Source organism: Tenebrio molitor, chromosome 4, assembly GCF_963966145.1.
Source record: "Tenebrio molitor chromosome 4, icTenMoli1.1, whole genome shotgun sequence".
In the NCBI taxonomy this organism is placed as follows: domain Eukaryota; kingdom Metazoa; phylum Arthropoda; class Insecta; order Coleoptera; family Tenebrionidae; genus Tenebrio; species Tenebrio molitor.
The window spans coordinates 16,866,194-16,879,863 of NC_091049.1; the positions used below are offsets into that span (position 1 = coordinate 16,866,194).

Here is a 13,670-nt window from a genome sequence, read left to right on the forward strand (position 1 = left end):
TGTTTCAATATTAAAATGACCAAAATTTTGTTGCAGCAGACTGAAAATGTCATTTGCAGTTCGACCATCGCTTACGTTAAAAAATCCGAGAAACCTTTCCAAAACTTTACCGCTGCTAACAAAACGAAAAATAACAGACATCTGTGAAAAACATGTGATATCTGTAGTCTCGTCTATTTGCCACGAAAAACATACGGCGCTGTTAATTTCATCATAAATGGTTTTCATTACAATTTTTGTTACCGAGTCGATTAAGTCGTTTTGAATTGTTTTTGATAGCCCAGTAAAAACAGGAGATAAAGAAGGATCTATAAATTTATTAAAATTTTCATCTAAAGTAGCGGCAAATTTGGCTAACTCTTTAAAATTACCTTGATTATCTGAATGTACCGATTCATCATTACCCCGGAATGCCAATTCTTGTGTAGACAAAAAAATTGTCATATTTATTAAACGTTTAACCATTTCTCGATTTTCCCGGACCTTTTCATTGTATTTTTTAATATATTCTTTATGACCGCTGTCGATTGCATTTACAATATTTTGTTTACCGAACAATTTAAATTTTATTGCCGAATGTGTATGTTCTTTAGACATTTCGTGTTTAACTAAAGCGCGATGAATTTCTTTTAAATTGTCGTACCCTACCGAATTGTAAGGATTTTTATTTACCGAAAAGAGTACACAATACCAGCAAAACAATTTATTACGAACCTGGCTGCCCGTTAACCATATATGTTTCTGGTACAGAGTTTTAGAAAACGCGCGATTATGACCACTTTTCGATTGTATTAAATCAACCATTGAGGGTTGTGGAACTGGCAATTTCTTCACAAATATTTTGTCATCATAAGACAATGTATGAAATTTATTTACCAATAAATAGTTAATCAAATCGGCATTGGTACTCACTACATCTTTTACATTTGCCATTGTCGGTGTGTTTACCTACTTACGGTACTTACCACTTACACTCACAATTTAAATAATACTATAATAATTAATAACAGATTAAACACACAAAACAGAAACAAAAGACGATACGTTAAACGGTTAGGAGCAGACGTGAATTTGAAATTAAGGAATTAAACTACGCAAACGCAAACTCTAAGGTTCTCGATGATAAAATAAATAAGGTAGCGACAACTCATTGTTTTACGGGATGTTTGTATCGTGTCACGGGATGTTTGTATCGTGTCGATTAACTTGCATATTGCATAGACTCCAAATTAAGTGAGATGGAAATATTGGCGCAACCGTTGTCGTTACCTTAGCAAACTCAGTTTAGCAGCGCCACAGCTCTGAAACAGCTGTCGGCCAAATTAACTTTTGCCGGGCTTGTGTGAAACGAGCTAAGCTATCCGTTACAAGTTAGAGCAACATAACTTAAGATTGGTGAGACGAGACAGCTGGACGTACTTCTGAATGTATTCATCGTTTCAAAATCGCAGTGCAAAGATTAGTCTGTGTGCACTCGGCAAATACGTCACTGGCCGACCCTTCCCCTTCCTTGGCCGAATGTATTTATTACCTATTTAATAAACACTTGCCGCAGGAGCCTAGGAACGGCTTTGTCAATTATTGCCGTAGTTTTGTAAATATTCGTATGCATTTAATTTTTGTAATGGTGAAAAAATAACTTTTTTGCGCGATTGTACTCTATTTGGTTGTTTACCACGTCTGTTTCCAAGATGGTAAGCTCTGTTTACTCGTTGCTAACGATAAACTCGATGGTAAGTAATTTTTGGTGTTCTAGAACGGTAAGTAAAGTTTATTCAAAATTAATCGATTATTATAATAATTTTTATGTAGACGGAAGTTGAAGACAAGATGTGGGGGCACTTTCTGGAAACTCATAAAGCTCTTGTAGTCGGCTTTCCTTGGCGCTGCAATGAAATAGCATTAGCAAACTTGCCGCGACATTGGCATTGTCAAAATTTTCATACCCCGCATTTTCCTTGTCTTCTTGATTAGGTACACATTGAGGTTGTTGGTTTCGAAAATAATTCTTCATTTATGTAGACAGAAGATGAAGACAAGATGTTAGCACTTTCTGGAAACTCACACGGCTCTTGTAGTCGGCTTTCCTTGTTGCTGCAATGAAATAGCATTAGCAAACTTGCCGCGACATTGGCATTGTTAAAATTTTCATACCCCGCATTTTCCTTGTCTTCTTGATTACACACTGAGATCGTTGGTTTCGAAAATTCTTCATTTATGTAGATGGAAGTTGAAGACAAGATGTCAGCACTTTTTGGAAACTCACACGGCTCTTGTAGTCGGCTTACCTTGCCGCTGCAATGAAACAATTTTAGTAATAGACTTGCCGCGACATTAGAATTGTCAAAATGTTCACACCCCGAATTTTCCTTGTCTTCTTGATTTCATATTGAGTTCGCTGGTTTCGAAAATTCTTGGAAAATTCTGGAAACTCACACGGCTCTTGTGGTCGGCATTCCTTGCCGCTGCAATGAAATAATATTAGCGAACTTGCCGCGACATTAGTATTATCAAAATTTTCATACCACACATTTTCCTTGTCTTCTTAATTACACGTTGAGGTCGTTAGTTTCAAAAATTCTTTATTTGTGACGCACCCCACATTCAAAGTTTCTTCTACAATATCCACTTCGTTTTCGGAATCACTAATATCACTCATTTTACTGCTTGTTTTTCAACACAACTGGCGATATTTGCGCACAAAAACTGCAATGGCGGTAGTTGTTTGCAGATTGCCTTAGAAACGCGATACAAAAATCGACATTGTGGCAACACGATGTGAAGGGCGTCGTATCGCATTGCATTCTAGTTAGGAATGTTTTGTAATAAATATTCAATCGCACAAAAAATCTCATAAGCATGACGAACGTTAATGACAATGTACGGATCTCAGACAATATTGGAGTCGTCGCAAGCTCCTCCTCCAAACAATTGTCTTCGATCCGTACATTGTCATTACCGTTCTTTATACTTAATATACTATAACTTCAATATCTAATTTAAATTGGTCTTTACTGAGGCAATTAAAAAAAAACGATGAAGGCGAACAGACATCATAATTTATGTTTAGTAGAATTTTGCGTTTATTAAGTGGATTTTTATTTACACACACATTTTTTTTTCAAAACTATCCTGGATGCGTTTAGGTATTTACTATACTACATAATATGTGTATTTACAGCACATACATACAGCACAGTACAATGTAATTAGGTACGAGACAGAAATGTAAATTGTAATTTAAGTTGTTATTTGTCTTTGAAGAAAAATAACGTAAACATTTTTTTACCAGAAAATATGAAAATAAAATTCGTAATTTTGTGTGGTACGGCCCGGCCGACTCTGCCGCCCCTAACGAGCTGTCACTGCTTTGAAAACAAGTGCATTACCTTTGTTCATTTCTTCATGGCATAAAAAATAATGTAATATACACTTTACTACGACGTGTGTCGGTTTTGTTAAGATCAATGAGACTTTCAAGTAATTTTAATTTTAATTGGTGGTCTCTTAATTTTGTCCAGAAGTGTATATTGGAACATTTCTTGTATTTCTTGAAAAATGTGAGGTTCAATAATCTGTCATTATTGAGGGTGTTTTGAAACCAGTTGCAATATTCTACACGACATGCGAGATCTGCAGGTAAGAGTTGATGTACTTCAAGGTCAACTAATTTTATTTTTTGACTGTGATTATTTCTTGTAAATAATGACATTCAGAGAACCAACATAATGCAAATTTAGCAAAGCTGAATCCAACGTGAACGATGTACTGTCGCGAGCAATAAATTTTGGTCGTCAATGTCATTTCAAAATTTGGTTAGATTGTCACAAATTTAAAAAATTTCCCTGCCTGATTATGCCCACGTCAACAAAGTGTCAAAAAATTGAGAAAAAAATGACAATTAATGTCATGCAACATGATGTTAGGTTATGATATTTAAGACTGTTTTACAATAGAGCATTTTCGATTGCGTCAAAGAATGACCTTGACGACCAACATTTATTGCTCGCGACTGTACCTATATCTGTTACGGTAATTAATCTGATAGTTTTGAATAAAGACTGGAGATTATTCCGTGTGAGCAACAATTACTGCTTGAGTTGGCAATACATTCTGGTGACTTTTATGTCAGGTTCCAACGAGACAACCATTTTATTAATAAAACTAGCTGACCCGGCGAACTTCGTATCGCCTCTACTCGACAATACCTATCAAATAATTTCTAAAAATGTCGTGTTGATCACCATTGATCACACTTGGTGTCAAAACTCAGCTGACGTTAAATATCAATTAACTTCAATGCGCGCACAATGACAGATGACATAACCTTACAAAATGAATTTTCTTCATAATTTTTTTTTCGTTAGTTATTCGATGTTTTAATAGTTATTCTGCTAATCGGGGCGGAGACAAATCCAACAATGTGTAACACAATAAAAATCATTGGTGTGAGCTCGTGACACATGTCGAGTACTTTTGAGGTTATATGAAATCACTGAATTAACTGAACGATCAAGTTATCGACCGGGGTTGAAAATTATTGAATTACTAATATCGCTATTAAAAAAATAGGGGTTGATGGTAGAAGGGTAAAAATTTAGGGTTATATGTATTTTTTAATGCCACATCAGAAAAAAATAAAAATAAACAATTTTGTCCAAAAAATTAAAAATTTTTTTTTGGGGTGGACCACCCTTATCACTTAGGGGTATAAAAAATAGATAACAACCTATTCTCCGACCTACTGAATATACATATAAAATTTCATCAAAATCGGTCAAGCCGTTTCGGAGGAGTATGATAACTAAAACTGTGACACGAGAATTTTATATATTAGATATGTATTACAAAAACCAAGACGTTTAAATTTGAAATGTAAGCCTGCTGTTAATAAGTGTCAATAAAACAAACCCAAATAGGTTCAAATCACAATCTTGAGAATTTCATGTAAAATTTTTTATTGCCAACTGAATCGTTATTGTTGCTCACCCGTTACATAATACACGACTAGATTGGACATTATTAATTAATATCTTGCAATTTATCAAGTGGACGTTCTATATACGGATTTTCAGAAGGCGTTCGACCAAATCGATCACTTCACCCTACTCAGAAAACTGTTTGGTTTTGATAATTCTTTACTTGCCTTATTTCGGTCATATCTGCGAGATAGGTGCCACTATGTTAGCTACCAAAACAAACAAAAAAAAGTTTTTTTGTTTTCGAGATACAAATGATTGAAAATTTGGTCAAAATTGCTGGTACGCTAGTACGTTAAAGGTGATTACCTGATTATGTTGGTAGTTTGGCAACAATAATAAATCAAAGGTGCCCGTCAGTCACAAACGTAACCTTACTTCTCTCGATCATTTCCGTAGAAACATTTACAAAGCAGTGTGCTTCCATCTACGACTTTATTGTGGAGTTGATGTAACAATGGTTGCTAATGAAATGAACAAATTCGGACAAATTTTCCCTATTAACAGGCGTTGAAAATACAAGGATATAGGGTAATTTCCATCCTTTTGATTTCACCTCCAAAAGTCATTTACGCAAAATTATTTTGTGTCAAGGATACCTACTCCACATTTTTTTTTCCAAACTTATTTCAGAATCACCCTGTATACCGTGAATTTTTTATTTTACTGAACATAGGATTCATGGATCTCTAAGTTTGGTTGCCTATTTCAAATGAATTGACTTGTCCATTTTAGAACTGAACATAGTCATTTTACATTGTATGTTCAGCGAAATAAAAAACGCAGTGTAGGTATAGTCCATTTTTTTATTAGTCCGATGAGCTTAGTCCGAATCAAGAAGTCGACATGACCTACGTTTGCTTTCGACATTTGACAGCAGTGCATGGTTCTACCAATATTTGAAAATTTATTTAGGCATGAGACAGATATCATAACAAATTTCAATTTTTAAGATTTTGAGTTGTGTTCTTTCGTGCTTTGTTTGTTTTTCTACAAATTCATTCCTCCCTTTTAATTTTGTCTTTCAAAAGGCCGCTCCCTTCAGAACTCTTTTGATAACTATTTACATACTTATCAACTAATAGGTCAGTTATATTAAAAATTGTTGAAAACAGCACTAAACAACCACGTTTAGACTGTCTTTCTTTCTTCCTAGATTTTGTTTCGGCAACGCCATGAATTAGTTTACCCCCTTACCTGTTAACTTCCAGTCTTGCAAGTTTCCGCGCAATTCCAATATTATTTTTGCAATTTACAAATTCTGTAAATGAATCTGTCCACATGCTTTTCGTTGGCATCATACGGAGGATATTTCAAGCAAAATTAAACAAAACTATCACAAATAATGTGGTTAAAACGTAACCTAAAAATTTTACGTCGCTAATGTAATAAACGTACAACTCATGTCTTGCTCGAATCACACATGCTAAAGCGAGATGCATAGTGGGACACGCTTAAACAATACGTACAAGAATTCAATAGTTTGTTTACATTATGTTGAAAAGAGATAGTAATATGACAGTTGTTCTGCTTTTTAATTGATACATCGGACTATAATTACAAAATGGACTATACGTAGAGGTATTTTCATATTTGGTGGCGGAAACAAAAGACTGAGAAATGTCACAAAAATGTATTGTCAGTGTCAAATTTGTCATAAACGCCGTAAAAAGGAATGTCGAGGTAAATTTAAACTTTCGCTAAATTGATTGAAAAAATAAATTCTAAGGGAACCAATTTTTGTCAGTGGTTCAAAAGGAAAAGTTATTCTCATATAATCAAACGTATTACAAATTTTGTCTCTAGTTCGACGATGAATAACTTTCTTATTGCCAGTTTGCTGCATTTCTGTCGAAATCATGAACGTCTTTGAGAAATTTGACACTGACAATACAAATTTGTGACATTTCTCAGTCTTTTGTTTTCGTCATCAAATATATGCCGTTCACGATTGTTTTAAACACGCAGGAGGCCACGATATTTTTTTTGTTAGATTGGCGTCAGGTCCTGTCATATGACGTTTCGTTATTAAATATTCGTCTTGTTGTCAATTCCCTAATTGATTTAGTGTAATTCAATTATAACCTAAAATAGATTTATTATGCCAAATCACAATATTGCCAACTAAAATGTCAGATTTTCATAGACAGTCCGAATTTGAAATAATCGTGAACGGATAATATGAATATATCTCTAGTAGAGTACCGCTGTAGCTAGATATTTATTTCGTATCATGTACCGAGCTCCTAGAGATGTCCAAAAAGATGTCCACATGATTTTGATGAAGACCCAAAAGTCACTCACTCTCACTGCTGCCAACATGGAAGTCATGTCGTTTCCAACTGTCTTAAGAGTGAGTCACTGATGATTACACATTAATGACATTATCATTACTTGAAGTCGCATCTAGTGCTTCTAGGTCATCAGTTCCGTCTATTCGTACTTCACATTGTTGTTGAACATCGAAAGGTAACAAGATAAACGAAAAGGGTCCCCAATAATGCACTTTACATTGATGACACCACGCAATTTAGAAATTCTCTGAAAAAATCTTAATTACTCCTTTATTTTGAATTACAACTTGTAGCTGCAATTGAAATCGAGTTATTTAGAGTTGTAAGAGTATAGTCAAAAAGTTTTTCGTCAGTCAACATGTTCCACCACCCCCGACTTAGTATACAATATATGTAGTACCGTGTCTTCAAATAAATTAGAAATTAGAGTAGAATGTGATTTTATTATGAAGTTAGCAACATGCAATTTTTAAAGGCAGCAGAGCATTGTCAGTGATAAAAATTCTACCAAGCGTTAATAGACAAAATCTATGTATAAATCACTTGTGTGAAAACGTAAGATTTAAACAGTTAATCCATAGTGGGTTCACAATTGACTCTTCAACGCTAACTTTGAGGTGAAATTTAAAAAAACACCCCATATATACTGCTTGACCAGAATAGCTTGGCGGATGAGATGTGCCGAAGAGGAAACGAGAGAGTGTCTGTGAGACAAGGATATGGCTATGGTCGTAGGTACCGTACACTCAATGAAGCAAATATGCTCTAAACAGCCCGGACATGCTGTCCACTTGAATCTTGAAGCGTTTTATCGTGTTTATAATTTGTTGCTAGAAATAACACCTTTAACAAGCACACAGGAAAAGCAATAGCTCTGAAAAGAACAGAATTTTTATCCTGGAAAGACCGTTTGTACACGATCTAAACACCTGCAGACACAACAAACAAGTGCGCTCTACTAGTAGGCGGAATTTCAGTCCATTGCGTCACCCGCCAAGCTGTTTTGGTCGAGCTGTACCTTATGGGGGCAGCAGTTCGCCGTCGGAAGTGAAAGAGAAATTAAAGAAAAGTGAAAATTTTAAAAAGAAGAAAAACGATTTAATCCTAAGATTTATTGTTTTTATTTTTTTATACAGGCTGTTTTAAAACTGCCGCCAAAACTTTACAGAACATGATAAAATATGCTATACTGTTATACTGGGCCGGTAATAAAATCGTAATATTATTTCATTAAGCCCTGTTATCAGTCAGTCGTTAAAGTATGCTTTTTACATTTTTGAATTGAAAAAAGTACCCTGGATTTAAATTTTATTTTATAAAATTACAATTGATTCATTATAAAATGGATATTTTTCTAACTACATGAGCAAATCAGAGAAGTTTTATAGCGGCATTGTGGTGTTTCTGTGATGGGATCAATTTGATAAAAAATAATAATTGCGATAACACCATCACAATATTTTTGATTACTATAAAATTTCTTTCTGTATATGACTACATATAAAATCTATAATCATCGAGGTTTTGGCAAAGAGAGTAATATTTATATTATTGCACCAAATATTATCACATTTCACTAAGCTTCAACATTTGAGCAATTTGACCATATCCATTTTGTGGTACGTTTTCTTCGATCACAATTTGACTTGGTTCCAACCGTTTTTTTGGTTTAACTGACACAAAGTAGCTACTGACGCCACTCTCACTGTATCACTATTCTAACCCTAACGAAGGTGATGACTAAAAACACTTTCATATATCAAGCTCGTCCATTCCGTCGTTCAAATCAAGCAAAGTGTACGTGTCTCTCTTAATCAACTTGGGTCTTGCCACTGCTATGTAACCACTACTTCGCTTTCGCAAGGTCTTCATTCCGATCTCAATGGTCTCTTTAGTGAAAACCAGCGATTTATATCCATTTATGAAAACTCCAACCAAGATGCAAGTACCCAGAAAGATGAAGCCGTAGGTCATCAAGGGACAAGCAATGTCGGCAAAAGTGGTAGCCAGATATATCCACCGTCTGATTGGAGGTGTTAAGTCGTCTATGCCTTCTTCCAGCCACATGATTGGATACATTATAGTGGGAAATTTCGCCACAGGGGTCACGTGGGGAGCTTGATCTACCTTAAGGTTGAGTTGGAGGCGCACTTTGCCTTCGATCGGCACACCCAACCTCTGAAATAATAAAATATCTGTTAGGTCATGTCAGATACTGTCTTTTTTGAAAATTATATAGATCTAGATTGTCACTTTTACAAAATAATTAAATTTTTACGCATTTTTAAAAATGATTTGGTTTATATCCAAACACATAATATGATTATTTTCCTTAAAAAGCTGTAGGTACTTTGTACTTACAGATTGTATCTTGAAGTATGATTGATGTCTTTCTTTATCAGGATTTAGACCTTCGAAGGGTTCTATCAGTGTGGGGTCAGCTTCAAAGAAGTGTGGGAAAGAGAGATATACAGGAGCATCTAGAAAAAATGTTATTCAGATCGTAAAGTATTGTGAATTCATGAAATTATACCGAATTGACAGGGACTGATATTTTGAACACCTTTAGGGGGACAATATTCATTATCTGGGCAGTAGCACTTGTTGCTGGGTTCGTTGGCAATCGTTTCGAACATGGAATCAGCCGGAGTATAAAGATCAGCACTAATACCTGTAAAAGTATAGAAACAATTATATTCTACTCGTTTTATCTTAACCACAAGAAAAAATTAAATTTTGAATATTAGATTAATTAACTTATTTCCATGTCAAAGATTTTTTCTCTCTTTGTCTGAAATAAATTTAATTGTTGATTTTCATTTCCTTTTCTGATTAAGCTTGGTGCTCAAAAAATATATACAGGGTGATTGTGAAATAAATTAAAAAAAAAAACGGTAATTGGTGATGATGAGAAGAAGTCATAGACAAAAAAAAATCCTATAAAAGTTTTTTCGTTTTCGAGATACAATTGATTGAAAATTTGGTCAAAATTGCTAGTACGCTGCTGAGTTAAAGGTGATTACTGATTACCTGATTATCTTGGTAGTTTAGCAACAATAATAATCAAAGGTCCCGTCAGTCACAAACGTAACCTTACTCCTCTCGATCATTTCCATAGAAACATTTACAAATCAGTGTGCTTGCACCTACGACTTTATTGTGGAATTGATGTAACAATGGTTGCTAATGAAATGAACAAACTTATTTCAGAATCACCCTGTATAATATATATTTATTTTTTTGTAGGTAAAAAATTTTGATTTTGAACGCAGCGATATGTTGCAATGCGAACAAAAAAAAAGAGTAAAGTTTATACAAATCGTCCGTTTAATATATACAGATTCTACTAATTTTGATACATTGATAATTATTACTAGTAGGAATAACGAAGCATTCTTAAAAAGAAAGTAAATATACTAATCACATAATTGCTAAAAGGTTTAAAATCAAAAGAGAGAAGCGCCCCCACCATGCCGCCTTATTTTGCAAACGCCCCCCTAGATTAGCCAAGCGCCTCCAGGGAATTCACAGCTGTAAATCATTCTCACCGTGTTTAGTAACAGGTCCCCGGTATTGCAGAGGCATCGTCCTGCACAAATCTTTGTCGTAAACATTCACAACATCAGATTTCGTGTAATAACGTGGAGGAAAGAAAGAACCTTCACTGGCCCTGATAATATTGCAAGGGGCATCTTTCCAGTACGGTAACCTGTCAATTCCATTCAGTTTCTCCAACAATCCGAAATCTTGCATTCCTGTCATTCCCGTGTAAATGTTATGTACTTCATTAAGTGTTCCGTTTCTCTGTAATAATTCCAATGAGTTACGTCCCATGTATCTTTATTGATGCTTACGTTTATGAGAAGACCCATCCTTGACATGGGCCTTTTCCTTTTTGGATAGAACTTGTGAGCTAGGGAAACCAACGTATCGTCATATCCGAAGACTAGTTCGTCAGCTGTTATAGTGACGAACGGTTTGAAACCATTCACGTTCAATAGCAAAGAAATGCCTCTTTGGACAATGTAGCTGAGCGAATTGGACTGAGTAGACAACGTCTAAAATAGAGACACAAATTAGATCAGACTTTAAAATGAATTGCTGGTTTTACCAAAAGTGGAATATTCGGTACTGTGATTTTCTGTTCTTTGTTTACGGAAAGTTCAGGCACAAACTGGAGAATTTTCTTGTGCTGGTAGGTGAGAGTTCCGTTGTCGTGGAATTTGATGTTTACCTTTTCCATGTCTTCTCTAAAAAACAAAAGTAAAATTTATTCAGGTTACAGAACAACCAGAATAGTGTATTAGTCATAGTGCTTGCTCCAAGCTTTATTTTACTTTTAAAGGTTAATTACCGTAACAACTTGTCAAAAAATCACATTTAGTAACAATTGCAATGTGTAACGGTAGACGAGGAAGGATTATGTAGGTACGTATGTAATATGTAGTAAATGTAAAATATTACTTTTACTTGCACACGTGCAGCAAATAATTGGGACAAAAGTTTAACAAGATTTCAGATTTTCTCTCAGGGGCTTGGTCTGTTAGAATGTGGAGTGCAACAGTCATAATTTTTGCCATGTTTACTTGTAATGTTTGCAATTAGTTCATTTAATTTATTTGAAAAGAAAAAGTTGTATTTAAATTAAAGTACTTAATTACTTTTGTTGTTAAAAGAATAACTGTAAAACTGCGTAAAGTATACAGATTTTGTACACAAGTGATTGTCAGTGCGATTATTTTCCGCATGAAAACAGTTGTAAAATAATTATATAATACTGAATACTACTCGGATGATTTTCTTAAATGAGTACAGTTCGTGCAGGTGCGGTATATGAAATGGTGAAATGGTTTAGGAGGTATACATAAAATCGACACACTCGTTGCAAAACGTTAAATAACGCGTTAATACCGAGAGTTCTAAAATCTACTTTCACGGATTTAAATACCATTTATTGCCATATTATGTGAGTGTAATTTCCAGAGGTCAGATTAGCATTTTCCTTTTTGTCTTTAGGAAAAATTGTCAAGTTTCGGATGCACATCCAAAAACTCATCTCATACACATCCAAAATTTAAAAAAATTATATTGTCCTAAGAAGAATTCGATTATGACACAGGGCAATTGCGAGATCAACTCGTTGCGGCCTTCTGAAGGACGTTTTGATCGAAAGATTTTGTTACGAAATGATAATTTATGGAAACCGGTCTATGGTGTCAGTATTGGTATGTTTACTACAAACATTCTTACAATTTTTACGAAAGATAAAGCACTGACCTTAATTTAACACAAAACACAAAGACAATAAGAAGAGATCGCAAAACTCTACTGTTATAAGTGTGCTAACTCTTATTGATAGATGCATTAACACCCTAATATGCACGGAGTATCTATAAATGATTGTCTGGTCCAGCTTGCTATGAAAACTTGTCAAAAAGCTGCTTTATACATTTTGACATTGGGCATCTGTTTCAAAAAGGCGGCACAATAATATTTTTTTCTAAAGCTGGCTTGACCCGACAATCATTTATAGGTAGCCTGTAGATTAATGTAGGTTTTAATTTTTTTTTTCTGAAATAATGATGGGGTGGGCAGGTCACGTGCTTCCATTAAAATGAAAGAAAACATTTTTTTTACAGTGTCAACAGCTAGAACAAATAAACAAGCCCAAACTAACTGAGTGTTTATTGAATATCTTCAGCTATTTGGAAAGTTGTAAATAGTAATTATTAATTACTATTACGGCTACAGTGAGGTCATCTTACATAAGTGCTGACACAACCGAGAAAATTGTTCCAAAATTCACCCTAGGGCCCTAGGGAGACAAAAATCGCAATCATTACGTGAAGGTAAACTACATCAAGGGAAACAAATTTTAGACAATCGTTCTTCCGTGCACTTGACCAGCAATACTCGTAAACATAATTATTGGACTGCAGTGTGTAATTAATTAATTAATACCTATGTAAATTAATTAAATATGCACAGGTAGCACACGACGTAAGAGGAAGAAACGAGACTGCTACGTTTTGACGGACAATTTGCTCTGGTCGAGAAAGCATTCAAGCAATAAAAACGAACTTATCGAATGTGTATTGTCATCTTTAGGCAAAACAAGTTTGCTGCATTCCAAAGAAAGTCTGAGTTTCTCCGGTTATGTAATGGCTTACACTGGTCTCGATGGATAACAAGTCTTGTGCCAGGGGATTGTCGCTCAGGACACAGAGAACACATCTCATTAACTCTGGTGTGCTGTTTTAATTTTATTCGCCATCAGGGAAAAGAATTTTTATCCAAAACTTGCGACATGCAACACATTAAAAAATATGTAAATGTAATTTTAAAATGATCGCCTTTACATTTATTTAAATATATTCTTACAACTAAATGCATCAAA

At 34.7% G+C, this 13,670-nt stretch overlaps 1 protein-coding gene and 1 long non-coding RNA gene across 6 annotated transcripts in view; both read right to left on the bottom strand.

Moving 5' to 3' along the window:
- Positions 1 to 1,750: 1,750 nt before the first annotated feature.
- On the bottom strand, positions 1,751 to 6,009 carry LOC138127752 (uncharacterized). Of its 3 annotated transcripts, none has more exons than XR_011158385.1 (4): positions 2,526 to 6,009; positions 2,359 to 2,465; positions 2,155 to 2,295; positions 1,751 to 2,094 (listed from the first exon to the last, which is right to left on the bottom strand). It is a non-coding gene; the product is annotated as an uncharacterized lncRNA (long non-coding RNA). The 3 variants fall into 3 exon arrangements; XR_011158384.1 differs by having other exon boundaries at positions 1,751 to 1,886; positions 1,947 to 2,094; positions 2,359 to 6,009; XR_011158383.1 differs by having other exon boundaries at positions 2,359 to 6,009.
- A 2,559-nt stretch (positions 6,010 to 8,568) lies between these two features.
- Positions 8,569 to 13,670, bottom strand: part of dsb (debris buster) — a 71,340-nt gene continuing 66,238 nt past the window's right edge. For all 3 annotated transcript variants that reach the window (XM_069043811.1, XM_069043810.1, XM_069043809.1), the window contains exons 5-10: positions 11,385 to 11,523; positions 11,128 to 11,331; positions 10,822 to 11,077; positions 9,807 to 9,944; positions 9,635 to 9,753; positions 8,569 to 9,451 (exon numbers count right to left, since the gene is read on the bottom strand). In XM_069043811.1, coding sequence (XP_068899912.1) covers positions 9,026 to 9,451; positions 9,635 to 9,753; positions 9,807 to 9,944; positions 10,822 to 11,077; positions 11,128 to 11,331; positions 11,385 to 11,523 — 1,282 coding nt within the window. In that variant the 3' untranslated portion in view covers positions 8,569 to 9,025. The remainder of the gene's footprint in view (positions 9,452 to 9,634; positions 9,754 to 9,806; positions 9,945 to 10,821; positions 11,078 to 11,127; positions 11,332 to 11,384; positions 11,524 to 13,670) is intronic.